The sequence below is a fragment of the Sciurus carolinensis genome, chromosome 2 (genome assembly GCF_902686445.1).
Source record: "Sciurus carolinensis chromosome 2, mSciCar1.2, whole genome shotgun sequence".
NCBI classification, from domain to species: Eukaryota; Metazoa; Chordata; class Mammalia; order Rodentia; family Sciuridae; genus Sciurus; species Sciurus carolinensis.
Genome location: NC_062214.1, coordinates 122,620,889 through 122,643,955, shown reverse-complemented (window position 1 = coordinate 122,643,955; position 23,067 = coordinate 122,620,889). Strand labels below are relative to the sequence as shown.

The 23,067-nt window shown below is 37.1% G+C and overlaps 1 protein-coding gene and 1 pseudogene across 1 annotated transcript; both read left to right on the top strand.

Annotated features, from left to right (window-relative positions):
* Positions 1-11,576: 11,576 nt before the first annotated feature.
* On the top strand, positions 11,577-12,488 carry LOC124977854 (HAUS augmin-like complex subunit 2; annotated as a pseudogene).
* Positions 12,489-15,694: 3,206 nt separating this feature from the next.
* Positions 15,695-16,587, top strand: LOC124977346 (ADP-ribosylation factor-like protein 5A). Its single transcript, XM_047540844.1, has one exon. The coding sequence runs from the start codon at positions 15,730-15,732 to the stop codon at positions 16,267-16,269; it is 540 nt and encodes a 179-aa protein (XP_047396800.1). The 5' UTR covers positions 15,695-15,729; the 3' UTR covers positions 16,270-16,587.
* The last annotated feature ends 6,480 nt before the right edge of the window (positions 16,588-23,067 follow it).

Sequence of the window (23,067 nt, the reverse complement as noted above, 5' to 3'; positions counted from 1 at the left end):
ATTGCCAAACCAGGTGCTCAGTGGAGTCGTGGACCAGGCTGATGTCGGGTCCTAACAAGTACTCCCAAGTTTTCTCTGGGATCCCAGTGGGTGCCGGGCTAGTTGGTCGGATGAGCCAGGATCAAAATGTGCTCACACCCTTTTCCCAACTAACATCCCTTTGCAAGGTTCTCTCCTGCCTCTGCAGCAAGATGGTGGCTATTAGCACACCTAGCGAGGATACTTCAGATGCAACCAAGCCTGCAGGGCCCTTGGTGATGATCTTTCAGGTCCGGCTGCTATCCCTGGATATAAGTGACCAGGCACCAAGTTGGTGACAGCAACAGTGGCTAACCTGTAAGTACCTTGATAATGAGCTTCTAGCTTCCAGCAGGTGTCCCCAGATGGAAGTTGCTCCAACTAAAACTCTCAAAATATTTTCTTGAGCTTTGCATATCAAGGTAAGAGATTTACCTATAAAATAAAACTACTATAGTAGGCTGATTCATTACTTCTAAAGATTTATAGACCTAATACCTGGAGCCTGTGAATGTTACCTTGATAGGGAAAAAGGTCTCTGCAGATGTGATTGAGTCAAGGATATAGGATGAAAAGATTGTTCTGGCTTATTAGGGTGGGTCTTACCTATGATCTCAAGTATCCTTATAAAATCCTTTTAAGAAGGAGGCAAATGGAGATTTGACCAAAGACAGTAGAGAAGGCCATGTGACAGAAGAAGAGGAAAACAGGGTCAGGGAGAGAAGATGCTATACCACTGGCTTTGAAGAGAGCTGGGAGCTAGGAGCCAAGAATTGCAAGGAATGCAGTTCTAGAAGCTGGAAAGGGTCAGGAAACAGATTCTTCTCTAAAGACTCCAGAGGGAATAGTTCCCTACAAATGCCTTGGTTTCAGTCCAATGAAACTGGTTTCAGATTTCTGGCCTCTGGAACTGACACGAGTGATGAGAAACAGGGCCAAGTTCCATTTCCCCAGATGTTGAATATTTAACACCCAAGAAATGCTGAGGCAAGTGTAGAAATAAGTTTTATTTACAGGATAGAACAGAGATAGTCTTCAAAGAGAAGGGACCCCAGCTGGGTGTCCGAGGAAGTGGGTGTCCTGCCCCTTTTATACAGTTTAGAATTTCTTTGTTCTCATGGCCTCTCTTTCCCCATCCTGCCTATGTGTCTAGTGGTGGGTCAAAGATGGGAAATAAACCTTCCAGGGGTGCCTCTCCATGTCTGCCCAAACAGGTAGGAAAGGAGCCACCCAAGAGGTACTTCATTAACAACTCCTAGAACTCCCCACATGGAAGAATAGTTCTCTGGAGGCAGGTACTCTTTGCAACAGGTGGAAAAGAAGAAGGTGTCCTGAAGTTTTAACATTTTATTTCCTCGTGAATCAGCCTCCATCTTTCTGATCCAATCATTTATTACCTATACTGTCTTTTCATCCCCCATCCTCAGAACTACAGAAACAAGTAATTTGTTAAAGCAATAACAAGAAATAAGTTAGTCACTTTTTTTCCATTGCATTTTTGGGTTATGCTATCCACTTACATTTCAAAACATTAAATGAAATTCAACGTTTAAGTGTTTACATCATATTATCCTCCTCTATGAAAACATTAAAGATCATTTTTTTCCAGTATGAGGGAAAATTGTGCTTCTCCTGAGAAAAGACAAAATGACTTTTTAAAAAATTTTTATTTATTTATTTATTTATTTATTTATTTATTTATTTATTTTTGTGATGCTGGGGATTGAACTCAGGGCCTTGTGATTGGACTTTTATTTTTGTACGTGATGGGTATGTACTACACAATGATTGCATAAGCATTTGCAATTATCTCGATACACAAATCCATATAAGTGAAGAAATAGCTCCTCCTGCAGACAGAGTAGGGAAGAATAGTTTGTCCTGGCTTTGAACTTTACAGCAATACAATCAAAATCTTTATTGGTTTTAGATGTATCCTTTTTGCTCTCCGTTATATTTAGCATATGCAATACATATGAAGCATATAGTTGCAGTTTTCCTTTTCACTGCTCCGTAGTATTCCCTTTTGCTATCATACTGCTATTTATTCATTCTTCTACCATTGATGGTCAATAATATTGCTTCAGGTTCAGGATTGTCATGAACAATACTACCAAGAATATTCTTCTACATATCTCCAGATATATTTGAAAGAGGGTTTACCTATGCTGTATAACCAGGAATTGAATTGCTGGGTATATTCTTTATATGTTTTGTCTATTTTTGGCATGTTATAATGTTTTAACATCTTTAAAATATCTTTCTGGCAGAGGAGAAACTGCTTCTCCCAGGACTCCTTAATGAAGGATTCAACTATAAGAATTTGATATGCAGATTTATCAATCCAGAGCTATACCTCTGCCTTAGTCAGCTCAGGACTAGGTGACAGGTTGACATCTCAAGAGTTTAAAGTTCCCCAAATTATTCAAAACTAGACAGTACTAAACTGTTTATTCTGTCTGTCTCGACTTTCCCACAGAAAACCCCAATAAATGCCTCCCCCTTGCCCCTGTCTTTTGCCACCTGATGAGAACGTGGCAGGTTGCCTGTGACCTAAGTGGCATGGGGTGGCCCCCTCTAGGACCTGTGACTATAATAAATTTTGTTTTCCAGAGCTGCTCCTATGCCCCCTCTTATAGGCCCACCCAAGTGACCATCAGATGAAAGAACAGAACACTTGCTCAAAGGATATAACAAATAAAAAACTTGATTTTCATATAATCACACATTTAAATCCTTTATGCCTAAGAATGTTTGTATCTTGTGAAGAAATTGCCTCCCTCCAAATATCAACTTCAAACACTTTCTCCTTGAATTCTTTAATCAAGCTAAAATAGGTAATTTGTATTGTATGAAAGCAAATTTCACTTTAATTCTTTCTCCTTATAGATACCCAGTTATCAACATGTCCAGACTTTCCCTGTAGCTAGGGAGTGGCTGTCATTTGTCAAATATTCAAAGCTATATGGATCTATTTCTAGGTTCTCTATTGGGCCTTATTGCTTACCTGTATCAATAGCACACTAACTTAATAACTATAACTTCATAAAAATTGTATGGTCAGTCAGTCATCTTGTTATTTTTTGAGTGTGTTGTGTCTATTATGGGGCTTCCCTGTACATTTTGAATTATCTAGTCAATCACAACGGAAATAAGCAAAACATTGATCTGAGTTTAGAAGTGTTTTCAGGACAAAATGACTGACCAGAGGCATAAGATGTGCTTATCTTGCAACACAAAAAGGATCAAAAATGAAAACTAAGCAGCTTCTATTCAGCTAGAGTATTTGGGGAAGAACATTGGAACGTGGATGAAATGGAGAAGTTGCCAAACACAGACTCTGAATGGGCTGCTAAAGAAGAAAGGGAAGTGCTTTGCATCGGTTGCTGCATCGCTTCAGTCTGGACAACTCAGAACCTCGGAACATTTTTCCCAGTGTGGGGAAAAGGTGAATGAGAGGCCCCCAGCAGCCTGCCTTGACACCATGAATTTTTGCTACTAAATTTTGTACTCCTTACACGTATTGAGTACAGCTGGGGAGCTGTTAATAAGTACCCCACTGCTCTGCTCCAAAGGCAGAGTCAGGATCAGGTAGCACCCTCCTGTACCTAGGCTGGTGCTGCACAGTGCCATTTGAGACCAAACCCGACATGCCCCACCCTCACTGTTGTGCATGACTCACCTTCCAGGCTGCTGTCATGGCTCCACCTCTGTGTAGCCCATGGTGACCGACAGACACATGCTACACTACCAGTACTGCTTCACCCAGGGACCGACAGTGTGTTCCTGCTGTCGTGCATGCACACTACACCAAACCTGTCTGCACCCATTTAGGTGGCTGTCAGGGACCAAGAAGAAGTTCTCATTCTGAGAACATTCCGACCTTTACGATAAGCAGCAGTGCCCCTCCCCGCTCCTGGCTGATAGTTCTGACAACATGGCGCCTATGGCGCCGTCCCTGCTTCTCTTCCGGGATTTCACCTTCCCACCGGCCTGAACTTGCACCCTATCAGGAGCCCAGTAGAAGAACACAGCCAACCAACCTGCACCTCGTCATACCCCTCATTCCCTCAGCATAAACACCCATGAGAACAATAAAAATTTGCAGCTTAATCAGAATTCCTGTCTTGCTGTCACTCCCTGCGTCTCTTGTCCCTTTCATTCCTTCTCTCTTAGATTCGCTGTCCTCGTTGATGTCCCGCGGGTCGGGACAGGTGGCCACATAGCAGGTGCCCATCTCCACTGCTGTGTATCACATCTACCTGGGCAGGTAGAGCATTCCCATCCTCTGTATAACCTAAAATGATAGACTCCAATCGCTCTACTGTAGGTGCCATGCCCAAAGTCAGCCATTTCAGCTTAAGAAGCTACACAAAGATGACACTTCAGTGCCCAAATGTAACCAAAGGCAACATAATCTACCAACCCACACCAAGATACATCTTCAGGAAAAAGTCCTTAATATGAAAGTCCCTGTATAGAATTAGTAGACACAACTGGTCAAATGTCAACCTTACAAATATCCATGTAGGGACATAAGTATGAGACAGCAAGGTAACATGACATCTTCAAAGGAACACATATAGCAAACCCCACAGAAAATTGATGAAATGCCTAAAGAAAGAATCAAAGAGAGAAAGAGAAGAAAAAGAAAAAAAAAAAATCAAAGGAATGATTCTAAGAAAACTCAATGAGTTACAAGAGAATGCAGACAAATGATTCAATGAAATTAGGAGAGCAATTCATGGTATGAATGATAAATTCAGCAAATAGAGATTGCTAAAAAGAACCAAACAGAAATATTGGAAATCAAGAGCACAAAAAGTCAATAAGAAAAGCAAATTAAGAGCCTCAAGAAGAGACTAGATCATGTAGAAGAAAGAATTTCTGAACTTGAAAACAAATTTTTAAAAAAAATAAGATACAATTGTATATTCAACATAACCTAAGTTTCTTCTTCCAAGTATATAGCCTAGAGAACCACTGACACATGTAGGCAAAGAAAGATGTACAAGAAAACTCATTAAATTTTAATTGGTGTAAAATATTTGAAAACCAAATGCCCACTTGCAAAGGAAAAGTAAATAACCTGATGTACTTATAACACAGAATACAATAGAAACCAAGAAACTGGGTTTACAATATTTGTAAGCAAAAATAACCAACTTGGTTTTGGCACCATTATGAAAATACAAATAACCAGGACAGAAGCAGACCTCAAACAGATCAGTAAACTTTCCTTTTTTCCATAGTGGAGTCAATCAATCAGGCACTGGGCAGGGGGAGGGGTTCAATTTCTGGGTAGGAAAATGGCCACCAGTTACAAAAGGAGACTAAGTTTTATAGTTTACAATGGGATGAATTAATCACTGGAGACTGAGGCAGAATATGTTGATTTGGACAGTCAAGAAAAAAGGTCTCAAAAGTCCAGAAATCATTTTCACTGGGAAAAGTTTAGAACTAGGTGTTCACTGCTTATCTTCTTTTTCCAGAATTCATTCTTTCCCAGAGCTTCACTATTTGCTTTTCTCCTTCCAGGACTCATCTGCAATGGGAAAGGTAAAAGTCCAGGGCCAGCATATTATGATCTGCCTCCTCCCTTCAGGACCCACTCTTGTTGGAAAGGGATGAATGTTTGCTTTTGGCGGAGACTCTATGGATTAACCCGAGAAGGAATGAAGGTTTGCTTTCTTTCCCTTGGGGCCACTGTTACTGGGAAAGGGTTTACTGGGCAAGGTTTAATGATTGCCTTTCTCCTACACCTTCCCCTGGATCAGACAGTTTTGGGTATTGTCATTTTCCATATCCTTCCATATTAGTGGTGATGATCTCAGTAACAGTGTTGTTAACGGCAAGTAGCAAAAGGGTATGTACAACATGAGATAATATGTTTATAAGCACTATTTATAGTAGTTAAATAGTTAATAAGAGCATATGAATGTCCACAGGGGAAATAGTCATCAACATTTCTCTAGTGGTTATTTCTGGGAAATAAGGAAACTATGAGAAAATAACATTAGCTGGGAAACTGGAGTTTTGAGATGAGACTAGATTCCCTGGATGGCCAATTTCCTCTGGGTTTTCATCTTGCAAATTTTGAAAAATAAAATCCAGGGACAATGACAGAAGAGAAGAGTGAACACAGCAGGATTTATTTAAGCAAAAAGAGAGAGAACTCCTGCCATGTGGGAGGGGCCTGATAGCAGAAAACCCATTTTGGTGTGCCAGTTTAGGAGTTTATGTATGGTTCTGGGTAGAGCATAGAGCAAAATATATGTAAAATAGGCATTGAAAAGGTACCAAGACTATCTTCCATCCGGGTTCACATCCACCTTCCTTCCAGTAACTTCCATCTGAGTTCACCCCCACTTTAGGTTTCCTACCTCTGGGACAAAGGAGTTGGGTGGAGTTGTCCCTGCAGGTGAGCCTCAGGGTCTTTTACCTATGAAATAGGCCTTGATGTTGCACTTTATGGTTAGCATCCAGGTGTGGCTCCTGTGTTTGAATAAGACTAACCATTGATATTCTTATTGAACTGCTTCTATATCTTTGATTTCTTTTTTAAAATGAAGAACAAGATGGGTGTGGTGGTTTATGCCCCTAATCCCAGGAAGGCAGAAAGATGGAGACCAGTGGCTCTAAACAACTTAGTGAGATCTTGTCTCAAAATTTAAAAAGGGGGTGGGGGGGAGCAGGGATATAGATCAGTGGTTCAGTGCCTGGGGTTTAATTCCAGGTACTAAAATTAAAAATGAACAATAAAAATATCTGAACCAAATATGACCAAGTATTAATATTTGTAAAGTACATGTGAAAATGTATGTGTGAGTTCTATTACTGTTTTTACTTTTTTCAGTTTGATCTATATTATCAGTTTTAAAACACACCAAAGAAACCTAAATGTACAGTCTGGAGGTGACAGATGGAGGAAAAGGAGAGTAATTGTCTCTAATTTTTTAATAGGTTTGGATAAAAAAAAACCAATAATGAAATTCAGATCATAAGATTAACATTGGAATGGTAATGTAAAAGTGGCAAGGAAATAATTAATGAATCATTAATTTTTCCCCACGTATTCATTCCTTTCCCTCCCAAATGTTAGGAGTGGTATATCATAACATCAAGGGTTAAAATTCAACTATTTTATAGAATTATATGATTTTGATTTTTATCACTTGAATGCTGATATTAACTGTTAAAGAATTTTTAAAAGATTAACATGTAAAAATTAACCATCATCCACAGAAAATTACAATTAAGTTATTGGTATATGTCCTTCTCTAACATGGGTTCATTTATGCTTTTGAAACTGAAAGCTTGGTCCTTATCCCCAATGCCAATCCAATAATGAGGACACGGTTTTGAAAGAAAAGGAAAGAGGTTTAAGGCTGAGATTCTCCCCACTAGGAGGGCCAGGTGTGTTTTAAAGGAACTCTTTAAGGGTTACATTCCAGGTGTGCTCTGATAGGGGGAGTCCCAGGGTGTCCTGATGGTAAGTTAGAATTCACTTGTTAATTTGGGAGATATTCAGTTTCCAGATCCTCAGCAGGCATTTCCTTCCTGTGGTGGGTGTGTTCAAAGGCAATTAACTAGGAGAAGAAAAAGATAACACTGTCTTCCTAATCTTGTTAGGGAGAGGGAGAGGAGAGAAGAGAGAGAAAGAGAGAGAGAGAGAGAGAGAGAGAGAGAGAGAGAGAGAGAGAGAGAGAGAGAGAGAGAATGTTCTTTAAAAAAATAAGCCTCAAAAATAAAATGTGACTTTCAAAAAAATATATAAATAAATAAGCCTCAGAGCAATGACAGCTAATTCAGAAGATGAAGGAACCATTGTTGCACTTTGACTATATCCCTTATTACTTTAAAACTTACATTTTTTTTCTTTTTCTGAACTTCATTTCCCTGACCTTCTCCTCCCTAATCTTTTCCCTGACCTTCTCCTTCCTGATCTCTCCTCCCTAATCTCATTTCTCTGAATCACTTCTTTTAAAAACCCAAGCTCCCCTTGCAGGGAGAATCACAGGCTCTGGGGCAGGAGTCCCCTGTGTTTCTCCTTTACTAGCAAAGCAAGAAAACTTTTTCCTTTGGCATCAAGAACGAGGACCATGTTTTTGGTTTTATTTCAATTTTATTAAGATAAATGCCAGCATTCTCATGTATTAAGAAAACATGAGACACTGAAAGCTTCCACTTTACAATTCCAATCATGCGACTAGTGTGCTGGTGCCATCTGGTGGCATATGTCATATACATTTGCTGAATGCAAAAGGTCAGAGCTACTGTAAATTCAGGAACTAACATGTCAGAATTGTGAGTGTAAATGTAACTTCAACTACATTGAATTATCTTTATTTTAAAGAAAAATTTGTGTTCCCAAGGCTTCATTTCTTTGCGAGCTCCATTCTCTTCATATATGGAATTGACTCCATAATTTTTTAAAGATAGCACTTACAAAAGATGAAGTGAGAAATTGGAGCTCTAGATCATTGGCAAAGCACTTGCCTAGAATGCAGGAGGCCCTAGGTTGGATGCCCAGCACTGGTGGAGGTGGGTCCATGAAGTAAAAAAAAAAAATGACAAAGCAGAGATTAAAGAATAAAGCTTTAATAACCTCCATTAGAATATTCTGAGTTATTTGGTGAGCTAATGCTTTTGTAAAACAAAAAATGATTCTATATTTAAAAAAAACCTTAAAACAATAAACACTTTGAAAAGAAATACACAAATGATGGAGGAAGATTATTACTGGGGTCAAAGATAAATTTAAAAATTTGTTTTAAAAGATGAGAAAAATATAGAATAAGATAAAATATAGAAGAGCAATCTAAGCAATCAATAATTAACGAATATAGTTCCCAAAAAAAGAAAAGAGAGGAAAACGTAAATTGAAAATTTACTGAAATATCTTTTTCAGATCCAAAGATTTGAGATTCCTAATTAAACCTCCCTACCCCAGTACAGGAGACAATGACCTATACCTAAGCACAGTAATGTGAAAAAGAACACAGGTATAAAAATATCCTAAAAATGAAACACCACTTATAATGATTCAAAATGGCATCAGGCTTTTCAGTAGTTGATGGACAACTGACTAGAAGACAGACAACTGTGAGGAAATGTATTCTCACAATTCTGAGAAGAAACTATTGGCAATCTATAATTCTAGCCCCAGAAAAACTATCAATCATATTTGAGAAGATAATACATACATTTTCAGGTATGCAAAAATTCATAGCACGTAACTCCCAAGCAAACTTTCTTATCAGTTTACTTGGGGACATGCTCCATAAATACATAAATAAAGTATTATAGTTTGGATTTGGAATGTCCCTTAAAGGCTTATGTGTTGAGGGCTTGGTCCCCAGCTGGCAACCTTTAGGAGGTAGTGGGAACTTTAGGAGGTAGGCCCTAGTTGGAGGAAATAGTCACTGAATGTGTGTCCTTAAAAGGTTATCTTGTCCCACGTTCCTTTTCTCTCACTGTCTCTCTCTTACACACACACACACACACACACACACACACACACACACAGCTACCTGGCTGCCTTGAGGTGCACAACCTCCACCTCCACCACTGAAAACTGCTATGGTCATGATGTTCTGCTTCACCTAGGCCAAAGACAATAGTCAGCCAGTCTTGCACTGAAATCTTTGTAACTGTGAACCAAAATAAATCCTTTCTAAGTTGTTTATCTTGGATATTTGTCACAGTGATGGAAAGCTGCTTAACACAGGCAAGTAAACCAAGAAAGAGGATTACAGCTTTGGAAAACACCTGTTAGAGCAGAAGCTTCAGGAGAGAAATCTTGGGGAAAGGCAAATACTTAGGACAGGAAATTCAATTTATTAAAAGAATGAATGAATTTGAGAATTGGTAGCTTGCCGAATATATAAGAAAATAAAAGGCAACAAAGAACTCCAGAAATACATAATGTTGTTTTAAAAGTTATGGTGTTATTGGACCTCTAGAAAACATTTTTAAAAATATTTTTAGTTGTAGATGGACACAATATCTTTATTTATTTGATTTTTTAAAAACTTTATTTGATTTATATAGGGTGCTGAGGATTAAAACCAGTGCCTCACATATGTGAGGCAAGTGTTTCAACCCTGAGCTACAACCCCAGTCCAACTTTTTTCAATATTTAAAATAATTAGAAATATCCTATATACATTTTCAGCTTTTAAAGGCAGTAAACATAGGTTTTTCGTTTTTTTTTTGGCGGGGGGGCTGGGATTGAACTCAGGAACACTTGACCACTGAGCCACATCCCCAGCCCTATTTTGTATTTTATTTAAAGACAGAATTTCACTGCGTTGCTTAGCACCTCACTTTTGTCGAGGCTGGCTTTGAACTTGGGATCGTTCTGCCTCAGTCTCTGAACCACTGGGAGTAAATATAATTTTAATTTTGGTTATGGAATTAATGTTAATGTAAGCAACCATGAAAATGTAGAAGTCAGGTGACTAAACTTGTAGACAGAGGAGAATAGAATGAAGGGAAAGATAAGGTCGCTAATATCATCTTACAAAATAGAGACCCACAGTACATAGGGCATAACCGAAGTAGACATTAAGAGAGTTAGTATATTATTAAATTAGAAAGGTAAAAGAGGAAGGTGAGTTGGAATTGAGCTAAATGTTAATCTGTCATAATGTGAAGTCAATAGGTACTTAATGAATTAATAGATAGGAACCTTTCTATAGCTACTAAAATGGTGCTAGAAGTGGTGTGCCTCTTAGGACTTGTATTGGAGTTGCAAAGTGGTGGGAAGAAATAGTAGCTTTTAGCTATGTACATGAACTATTTTGATAAATGGAACTATTTTGCAAAATGAGAACCTAGTGACTGAGTTTCTGTTTAGAGTGATGAAAAAGTTTTGGGAATGAATGGTGGTGATTTTTGCACGACATTGTGAATGTGATTAATGCCACTGAAATGGATACTTAAAGTGATTAAAATGGCAAATCTTATGTTACATATATTTCACCTTAATTATTTTAAAAGGTGTGAAATAAGGTGAGCATAGTATTTTGCTGAGTGTGCCTCCTAAAAATAACTTCACCTAGACAAATACCTAGTCCTAAAATTTCACAGGATGGATTTAAGTGACCATGGTTGAAAATACTAAATAATTACAGAACCAGGGAATTTTGAGGTTGATTACGAGGATAGTTGATTATTTCCGGATGTGGTGAGATACTATTAAATAGGGCCTACCCACAGAAAAAGTTTCTGTCTTACAAAATGACTTTTAACTAAATCTTTTTCTACTGTAAGATTAACATGAAAAGAGTCACTTCAAAAGTGGTTGAAATTCAGGTGTGCACACCTGTAATCCCAGCAACTTGGAGGTTACCCCAAGAGAATCATGAGTCCAAAACCAGTCTCAGCAATTCAGTAAGGCCCTAAGAAAATCACTGAGACTCTGTCTCTAAATAAAATATAAAAAAGGGCTGGGATTTGACAAAATTCAGCATACATTCACGCTCAAAATACTAGAAAAACTAGGGAAAGTAGGAGCTCACTCCCGGCGCCAAGCGGGGAGGTGTGTTAGAGCCATGGCTGCTGCCAATCCTTGGGACACGGCTTCCGCGCCCAACGCCGCAGGGCTACTGTTGGGCCACTTCGTGGCTTCAGGGTTGGTCACTGAGATCGAACCCAGTGGCAAACACTCTACCACAGAGCTACAATCCCAGGCCCCGTTGAGAGAATTTTAGGCATTGATGGGAGATGTTAAATGTATCTAAGAAAACAGTTCCTTGTTTTGAGAAATTCTCCAGGTTACAAGAAATCACAAATATTCAAGCTGAAATCTATCAGAAAAGCCTGGAAATTGAACTTCTGAAACTAGAAAAAGATGCAGCAGATGTTATTCATCCTTTCTATTTGGCTCAAAAGTGTTATGATCTACAAAGTATGAATAATCATCTGGAAGCTGTGCTAAAAGAGAAGAGGTCCCTCAGGCAAAGACTGTTGAAACCCATGTGCCAGGAAAACTTACCTATGGAAACTTTTTTTCACAGATATATGGTACATTTGCTGGAGTTGGCTGTGACTTTCATTGAGAGATTGGAAACCCATCTTGAAACAATTAGAAATATCCCTCATTTAGATGCAAATCTAAAGAAAATGAGCAAGGCTTTAGCTGAGATGGGTATTTTGGTGACTGAGACAGAAGAACTAACAGAGAATATACTCAAGTGACGAGAACAACAAAAGGAGATTTCTTCTTGTATCCCCAAAATATTAGCTGAAGAAAATTACCTTCATAAATCTGATGTTATAATTCCTCCATTACCTTTTACTTCTAAAGGTCATACCCAAACGACTAATGTCAAGTGATCATCAATTTTATTTTCCCTAATTATATGTAGTCATATAAAGTTCATTTCTAGTTGATTGTAACATACGTATTTAAAGACTTTGCCGCTAGCAATACTGAACCAGCCCTCTGTATATTGGAGTACCAAGATTTCAAATTTATTAGGACCAAGCACTTCTTTCTGATTAAAAGACTAAAAAACTAAAAAAAAAAAAAAAAAAAAAAAAAGAAAAGAAAAACTAGGGAAAGTAGGACCATACTTCAACATTGTAAAAGCTGTATATGCTAAACCCAAGGTCAACATCATTCCATATAGAGAAAAATTAAAAGCATTCCCTCTAAAAACTAGAACAGATAGGGATGCCCTCTTTTACCACTTCTATTCAACACAGTCTTTGAAACACTAACTAGAGCAATTAGACAAAAGAAAGAAATTAAAGGAATACAAATAGGAAAGAAGAACTCAAACCTCCCTATTTGCCAACCACATGATTCTATATTTAGAAGACCCAAAAAGCTCCACTAGAAAACTTCCAGAACTCATAAATGAATTCAACAAAGTAGCAGGATATAAAATTAACAGCCATATATGTTGTGTTCCTATACACCGATGACAAATCAGCTGAAAGAGAAATCAGCAGAACTATCCCATTCACAATTGTCTCAAAAAAATAAAATAAAATATTTGAGAATCAACTAACAAAAGAGGTAAAAGACCTATACAATGAAAACTACAGAGCCCTAAAGAAAGAAATTGAAGAAGACCTTAGAAGATGGAAAGATTGCTCATGTTCTTGGATAAGCACAATTAATATTGTCAACATGGCCATACTACCAAAAGCTGAATGCAGATTTAATGCAATTCCTATTCAGGTTCTGATGATGTTCTTCACAGAAATTAAAAAAAAAAAGTCATAAAATTTGTTTGGAAAAATAAGAGACCCAGAATAACCAGAGCAGTCCTCAGTGAGAAAAGTAAAGCAGGAGGCATCACAATACCAGACCTTCAATTATACTACAGAGCTACAGTAACAAAACCAGCATGATATTGGCACAAAAACAGACATAAAGAACAATGGTATAGAATAGAAGACAGAGGAAAAACCCACGCAATTATTTATTGCATACTAGACAAAGGCACCATAAACATACGTTGGAAAAAAGATAGCCTCTTCAACAAATGGTGCTGGGAAAACTGGAAATCCATATATAACAAAATGAAATTAAACCCCTATTTCTCACCCTGCACAAAACTCAACACAAAATGGATCAAGGACCTCGGAATCAGACAAGAGACCCATGACTACTAGAAGAAAAAAATAGGCCCAACTCTCCAGAATGTTGGTCTAGGAACTGACTTCCTCAACAAGACTCCTAAAGTATAAGAAATAAAATCAAGAATCACTAAATGAGATGGTATCAAATTAAAAAGTTCCTTTGCAGTAAACAATCAAGAATGAACAGAGAACCTACAGAATGGAAGAAAATCTTTGCCACCTAAACCCCAGATAGAGCATTAATCTCCATAATATACAAAGAACTCAAAAAAGTTAACACCAAAACAAACAAACAAACAAACCAACAAATCGGCAAAGAAACTGAACAAGCATTTCACAGAAGAAGAAATATGAATGGTCAATAAATACGTGAAAATGGTTCAACATCTCTAGAATTAGAGAAGTGCAAATTAAAACTACACTGAGATTTCACCTCACTCCAGTCAGAATGGCAATTATCAAGAATACCAGTACAAGGAGGTTTTCAGGATGGCAGAATAGAGGACGTCGCTTTCCTGGCTGCTCCATAAAGTGAAACCAAGAAAGCAGGCAGCTTCTTAGCAAGGTAAGTGTACAAAAAAAAAAGTGAAGGGACTTCACTGGAATTTAAAACTGAACATTCAAAGCAGATCGGGGACTCAGGAGGTTGAATATAATAAAATAAGGAAGATATCCCCAGTGGCACAGCCACTGCCGCAGCCGGACGGGAAGTACCAGCCAGAATGGTCCCTCTGTGACCATAGTAGAGGGGAAAGAAAATTAAAGGAACCAGCATTTTTGGGAGCCAAAGGTGTGTCTGGGTACAGAGCATTTAAAGACCAAGGCCATTACCCCGCAAACCTGCAAGATGCACTGCACAATATCCATGTGCAGGGAAAGAAGCCCCCAGCACTCCAGGCAGTGTGTGGAGGAAAAAGGAAGGAACCATTGTGCAGCTACTGCATGAGGGCCAGCAGCTGAGGTTGCCAATTTCTGGCAAACCTCAGTTTGGACCAAAATATAAGCTCAGTAAACACACTGCAAGATATAGAAAGTACTTAAGTGACCAGGAGAAAAATCAAACATGGAGAGGTTTACACAGTGGACAACTGGTTGTGGAAACCCACCTAGCTCTACCTCTCCTCCTCCAATCTGACTGCTTTCAGAACCGGCTGGGATATATGCATCTGGTTGGGAACTCGAAAGGGCGGGGTGGGAGAGATTGTTTGGAGACTGAACCTGAGACCAGGAAACCTGTGGTCCAAAGGTGACATAGGGGATTAAGAATTGGGTCCCCCACCACACAACTGGAACCCAGGGGAGATCCCTGGGGTAGAGTCATCCAGCACTGAAAAGTTAAAGGTGTTCTGATTTAAAATCTCCAGGCCAATTTGCATTCAGCAAATAGCCTGTATCCCTTAAGCCTAAACCCTGCCTCCAGGAATTCTGCCTATGGAATTACCTCTTTCACTCCAGCAATCCAGAGGGTGGAACACCACACTCCAGATGATCCCACCTAAAACTACTGAGAAGAGAAACTGAGAATATTTTGAACTCCAATGGAAAGAATTCTTAAACTTTTCATCAAGATCTTTTTTAAAAAAAAAAAATTCTTTTTCTCTCTTTAATTGTGACCTTAATGGTACATGGACATTTAAACATATTCATATTTGTTTTTTCTCATTTCTAGTATTTTTGAAGTGAGTTATTTTTTCGTGGGTTAGTTTTTTGTGAATTAGGATGTTTGATTAGTATATTTTATTTTGTTTTGTATTCTTTTATTTATATTTTTAATTTTTAAAAATTTTACTTTATGTATTTTTCTCCTACCTGTTTCTCTTGCTTCTCTCTTTTATTCTGCTAACAGCCAAGCTTTATTGTTCTCTCTTTCACTCTTCAAGTTTTTACTTCTTTTTTTCTTCTTCCTCATAATCATCACATCCTATATCACTTCTGTTCTCTCCCTGTCCATCATTTGAAATTATAAACCCTTGTGCAAATTTGCTGTTCTTATTGTAGGCAATAGCTGATCATATCATTTCTGTTTTTTTGTGATAATTAACATTATAGATGTCATAGAAGGAACTATTTGGTTTAATGCCCTGGTGGCTGGAGGGGATCCGCTGCCCGAGAATGGGAATTCTTTTCACCAGAATATGGAGACTGTTCAATCACCAGGAGCACAAAGTTATCATTGTTGGATTGGATAATGCAGGAAAAACTACCATCCTTTACCAATTTTCTATGAATGAAGTTGTACATACATCCCCTACGATAGGAAGTAATGTAGAAGAGATAGTGATTAATAATACACGTTTCCTAATGTGGGATATTGGTGGCCGAGAATCTCTTCGTTCTTCCTGGAATACTTATTATACTAACATAGAGTTTGTAATAGTAGTTGTGGATGGTACAGACAGAGAGAGGATTTCTGTAACTAGAGAAGAACTCTACAAAATGTTAGCACATGAGGACCTAAGAAAAGCTGGATTACTGATTTTTGCTAATAAACAAGATGTTAAAGAATGCATGAGTGTAGCAGAAATCTCCCAGTTTTTGAAGCTAACTTCTATTAAAGATCATCAGTGGCATATCCAGGCATGCTGTGCTCTTACTGGCGAGGGGTTATGCCAAGGACTTGAATGGATGATGTCGCGACTTAAGATTAGATGATCTCTACTGACCTCCTCTCATAGACTTTGCATAAACAAAGTGCTGGACTTTACCTGAAAGCTGCAAAAATTAATGGTTTAGATATATTTATAATAAACTGATTTCAGTTTTTTTCTGTAAGAAGAAAAATTAAGACCACTTATTTGAAAACAAGATGAAGTCTCACCTTCCAATTTGCTTTCTCATTAGTTCCTTCCAAAGTACTTTATTAAAGCTGTGATTGAAATTTTTCTCAATGAATCCTCTCAGGACAATGTATAGCCTGTGGTAAGTACAAAGGGAGAGGAAGATGTTTTGAACTTTAAGAGCTTTATTATCAGTATACCCCTCCCTAATTGAATGTTGTTCTCTTCTTGTTTCTAAGTCAAAATACAAATCAGCACAGATACTGTTTCCAATATTTTAAATGTCATGTTACTTATGAAAAAAAGTATTTTGCTTAAGGTTGTGTATGTATTATGTATATACCTCAAGTTCAATTTAACGACTTTGATTTATGTTCTAAAGAAAAGCAAATAACACAAAAATTGGTAATATCCTTAGTTATTGCCCTAATGAGATAAGAACTGGCATTGATGTTAAGTGCCATTTTATACTTTTCCTGTATGTTCTCTGTATTGTACTAACCAACGCCCCCCGCCAAATCATTGAACTGCTCTTAAAAAAAAAAAAAAAAGATACAGGAAAAAGCTTGACATTGTATACCTATTTTTGTTGACCCATAACACACATGGAAACATGTAATCCAACTGAGTGAAATATCTGTCAAATTCTTGGCTTTACCAGTTGACAGAATTGCACAGTGAGCATTTATCAGATTATTCCTTGTATTGGTCTAAATTACTGAATAGATTGTTAATCCATTTATCAGTCAATCATAAGTTGCGATTAAAACTATCAAGTGATTTCTTCTTAATTAAGAACTATTGTGTGAAACATGTCTACCCAGAGAGGTAACATTCTATAAATATTATTAAATAATTTAGCTACAGTCTTCTTAAGTATTAAACTATATATGTCAAGCAGTTCAAGAGAATTTGAGAGTACAAGTAAGGCATAAAAATTTTCCAAGAAACATTTTAAATTTTTTAATTTGTAGATTTCTTACTTCTTATTTTAGGAGTTGGAATACTTTTGAGTTTTTTTGTTTCTGTAAGTTGTCTTATATCTTATTTCACCATGTAAATGTATTGTTTAACAATTAATAATGGCAAATTTTTTAATGCTGTTGGCTGAAAAACTGATCAACATGATATATTATTTGTACTAAGAAATAACTTGACCCAAAATACCTTTTATTTGCTTAGGGTTTGTTTTTTTTTTTAAATGTCTGAAAATTGAAGGTATTTTTGTCATAATTGTAAACAGATTTATCCTGTATTAAAATATATACTCTTATTTGTATATCTTTTTTGCCCTGAAAATTTGAAGGTTAATCCAAACTGGCATGTTTTAGAATGTTCAAGAAAAGAAATAACTATGTTTAATACCAACCTTTTAAATTTCATGAAGATTTTGGCAGGAATTGTAGTATATACTATAAGTATTAAAAAAACAGAGAATTTCTTTCTATAAAATATAAAATGCTCAGTATCTAATCCAAGTTGGGTGTGGTATATCAGTGTTAACTTTGGATGTTTTGTGTTTTATATTTATGTTACAATTTTCAAAATGCAAATATAACATTTAATATTTCTCATGCTTTTACAAAAGTAAATCCTAAATTACTAAGCTTTGTCCATATGTATTCATACTTTTGAAATTACTTGTCGCATATTAAAAATTCCCTTAAAAACTCGAAAAAAAAAATAAGAAGGCAGAAGTTCTGAGAAAAAAAAAACAGAACCTCAAAACGGGAAGTAATAAACCAAACTAATAATTCAATAGAAAGCATCACCAACAGACTAGACCATTTGAAATACAGCACCTCAGGCAATGAAGACAAAACATATAATCCCATAGAGTTGACCACAGAGATAAGATGTTAAGAAATCTTGAACAGAACTTCCAAGAACTGTGGAATAACATGAAAAGACCAAATTTAAGATTTATTGGTATAGATGAAGACATGGAGACACAAACCAAAGGAATGCATATTTTTGATGAAATAATATCAGAAAATCTCCCAAATGTAAAGAATGAAATGGAAAATCAAATACAAGAGTCTTAAAGGACCCCAAATATACAAAATTACAACAAACCCACACCAAGTCACATTACAATGAAAATGCCTAACATACAGAATAAGGATAAAATTTTAAAGACTGCTAGAGAAAAATGACAGGTCACATTTAGAGGGAAACCAATCCAGATCTCAGCTGATTTCTCAACCCAGATTCTCAATGCTAGGAGTCCTGGAATAACATATACTAAGCTCTGAAAGAAAACGAATGCCAACCAAGACTCCTATATCCTGCAAAATTGAGCTTCAGATTTAAGGATAAAATTAAAACCTTCCATATAAACAAAAGTTAAAAGAATTTGTAACTATAAAGCCTGAACTACAGAACATTCTTAACAAAATATTCCATGAAGATGAAATGGGGGGAAAAAAGTGAAAACAAGCAAAGGGAGGAATAGTCAAACAAAGGAGAAGCCAATTCAAATTAAAAACCAGAAGTAAACCCAAATGACTGGGATTACAAATCATATCTCAATAATAGCCTTGAATGTAAATGGCCTAAACTCATCAATCAAAAGACACAGACTGGCAAATTGTATTACAAAACAAGACTCAACAATATGCTGTCTCCAAGATACATATCTCATAGGCAAAGACTTCCACAGACTGAAGGTGAAAGAATGGGGAAAAAAAAAAAAACATATCACTCACATGAATTGTGTAAACAATCAGGGATTACTATCCTCATATCAGATAAAGTGGACTTTAAGCCAAAGTTAATCAGAAGGGACAAAGAAGGCCATTTCATTCTGCTTAAAGGAATTATATATCAACAAGACATAACAATCATAAATATGCCCCAAACAATGGAGCATCTGCGTACATCGAATAAACCCTTCTCAACTTCAAGAATCAGATAGACCACAACACAATACTATGGGCAAATTTAACACGCTTCTGTCACCACTGAAGAGATCCTCCAAACAAAAACTAAATAAAGAAGCTATAGTAGTTAAAAAATACAATTGATAATTTAGACATAACAGATATATATAGAATATTTCATCCACTGATGACTGGAGACACTTTATTCTCAGTAGCACATGGATCCTTCTCTAATATAGACCATGTTATATAAATTATCACATATGTTGGCATACAATTGTAATATTACCTTAATATATTTTTAGCATCTATAGGGTTATTTTGATAGTTCCCTTTCCATTGATATTAATTTTCATGTTCTTGCTATTTTCTTGGTTAGACTTGTTTATTTTGTATCAAATTTTAGCTGAATTATTTCTTCTCTATTTCATATATTTCTTCTCATACTCCTGGTTTTTCTCCTTCATACTACATAATTTGAAAGTAATTTGTTATTCTAGCTTCTTTCTGATATAAGTACTTTGTTATAAATGTTCATCTGAGTACTGTTTCATCCTAGAGATCCTGATCTTTTAAGCTTTTATTGTCACTTAGTTCAAAGTACTTTTTATTTACTTTTCTTGTGCTTTCTTCCTTGACCTCCAAAATATTTGTAAGTGTGCCATTTAATTTTGAAATAGTTGACATGTGGGAGTGGGGTTCTATATATCTCAATGTGATTGGTTGATTGATTTCTAATGTAATAAATCATGCAGGAAATAGTCTGCATAATTCAAATTTTTAAAAGTAATGGAAATGCTTTTTATATCAATTGTATTGATTAAATACAAGTCAGAACTGATCAAATTGCATACTTCAAATATGTGCATTTTATTGTACGTCAGTTTTACCTCAATACAGCTATGGGGGGGAAAGAATACAAGTAACAATAAATGTTGGTGAGGATGTGGGGAAGAAGTTTCACTTATTTATTGCTGGTGGGATTGCAAATTGGTGCAACCTCTCTGGAAAGCAATATGGTGATTCCTCCAAAAGTTAGTAATGTAACCACCACTTGACCTGGTTATACCATTCATTGGTTTATACCCAAAAGACTTAAAATGAGCATACTACAGCAAACACAGCCATACCCATGTTTATAGAAGCTCAATTCATAATAGCCAAGCTATGGAATCAACCTACGTGTACGTCAACAGATGAATGGATAAAGAAAATGTGGTATATACACACACTGGAATATTACTCAGCTATAAAGAAAAATGGGATTGTGGCATTTGCTGGTAAGTGGATGAAACTGGAGAATATCATGCTAAGTGAAATAAGCCAGTCCCCAAAAAATCAAAGGCCAAATGTTCTCTCTGACATATGGATGCTGACCCACAACAAGGGAGGGTGGGAAGGAGAAGATTAGAAGTTCACTGGATTAGACAAAGGGGAATGAAGGAAATGGAGGGGGGATGGGAATAGGAAAGACAACAGAATGAATCAGACATAACTTTCCTATCCTTATATGTGAATACATGACCAGTGTAACTTCATATCATGTACAACCACAAGAATGGGATCCTAATTAGAATAAGTTATACTCCATGTATGTATGTATAATATGTCAAAATACACTCTACTATCATGTATATCTAAAAAAGAACAAATTATTTTAAAAAGAAAGCTAATACATAGGCCAAGATTCAAGCTGTGATAATAATAATAAAATATTTTCAAATGAAAAAAAGAAAAAACAGGGCTGGGGTTGAGGCTCAGTGGTAGAGTGCTTGCCTAGCATGTGTGGGGCACTAGGATCAATCCTCAGCATAACAAATAAATAAAATAATGGTATTGTGTCCATAGCCAGTGGGACCCAGCCTGCGTATGGGGGCAATCCATCCAGTAATTTGTTCAGGCTGGTCTAGACACTTTCAAGAATGCTAAGCATGGGAGCTGGTACACACCTACAATCCCAGTAGCTTGGAAGGCTGAGGCAGGAGGATTGTGAGTTCAAAGTCAGACTCAGCAACTTAGTGAAGCCCTAAGAAACTCAGTGAGATCCTGTCTCTAAATAAAATATAAACAAGGGAGGGGGATATGGCTCAGTAGTTAGGCAACCCTGGGTTCAATCACTGGTACGAAAAAAAAAAAAAAAAAAAAAAGAAGAAGCTAAACCCAGGTGGTAGTGCTGCCCACAGAAAGGCCTATGATTAAGCTCGAGGTAGACAAGCAAAGAAATCTGGAGGTGCTTAACAAGCTATGCACTCTGCTGCAGTTTTCCTTTAGGAGAAATTCTTGAACTACATCTTCTCTGGGTATTTTCTGAATGAGCCCAGATTCAACACATGGAATGAGACTGATGAAAATACACAGCCACCATGAATGATCCACTTAGATTCAAAGAGCTTTTCATTTTTGTTTGCAGGCTAGCAAAAAGTATACGTGCTCATGAATGTTCATGAGAACTTTTGTCATAAAGTGGAGAGAGAATCTTGGGTAAGAGGAGACACTGAGGACACTGGGAAGTGATTTAGAAATGGCTAACAAAAGTCATGCAATGTTAAAATTTTTTTTTAAAAAGGAACCATATTTTGCCAATGAAACTATCAGAGATTAAAAGATAATACCAAATTATACAAAGGATGTAGTGCCATTGTCCATTAGGTGCCCTGCAAGTGGGAGTGCATAGTAAAGTAGACCTTTAATGAAAGGCAATATGTGAATAGATACCTGAAGCTTTAATATGATTTATACTTTTGATCTGATAATTCTTCTGACTTGGAGAAATTGTTTTAAGGAAAACAAATTGATTGTTTATAGCTGGTAATCCCCTTAATGTTCAGAAGTAGGAAATTAGTTAAGCAAATCATGTTTCATTAATAAAATAAAACTTCCCTGGAAAAGCTTCGAAAGAATACTAGACAATATGGAAAATGCCATAAGGTAATTTAATTTTAAAAAGGAAAAAAAGACCTCTTTCCTGCCCTTCCTCTCCTTTCCTAAACAATTAAGTCCTAAAGCCACTAGGTGGGACACAGCAAGGTGGACATCCCTGAGGAGGGGCAACCTGGCACGGGAATAGAAAACTGAAGCCCAGGAGAGGAACTGTCCCTGCTGGTGTGGGGCGAAGGCTCCTTGGAAAGCGAGCCCAGCACTGTGAGTCAGAGTTGGAGCAGGTGAACGGGTGTCCGCTCTGAGGGGTGGCCCGGCGTGAGAAATCAGAGCCCAAATGAGGAGCACCCTGGGCCAGTCAAAGCCAGAGCCATAATGGATGATAAAGGGCTTCCATTATGGGAAGGTGAGTTATATACGTGAAAATAAATTAAACGAGAAAATATATTAAGGAAAATGTGGGAGAAGGTGTCAGAAATTTTAAAATTATAATAATGATGGAAATAGCAACTTAAACATGGAAAGGGAGGAAACAAATATGAGCCCTGTAGAGCTAGATTAGAATTAAGTATTGATGTAAACCCATGATTTTTTATATAGACACATAAAGAAAATGCATGAAAATACAAAAGGGAGAGAGACAGACAGACACCTGAGGATGAGAACTCTTGTCACATTCCCAACTCAGAGAGACTTGGAGGTCTCTCACCTTCATCATAATGAGCACATACCTTTTACCCACACCTTGGGTTCCCAATACTGGTTTCAAAATGACCTGGTTTCCTTAGAAAAATGACTGGTTTAGGGCAAGGAATATATAAAATGAACCAGGCATGGTGGCGCACACCTGTAATCCCAGACGCTCAAGAGCCTGAGGCAGGAGAATCGCAAGTTCAAAGTCATCTTCAGCAACT

What these genes read in the sequence shown, in the direction of transcription:
- LOC124977346 (XM_047540844.1), top strand. Translation starts at nt 15,730, where the DNA reads ATGGGAATTCTTTTCACCAGAATATGGAGACTGTTCAATCACCAGGAG.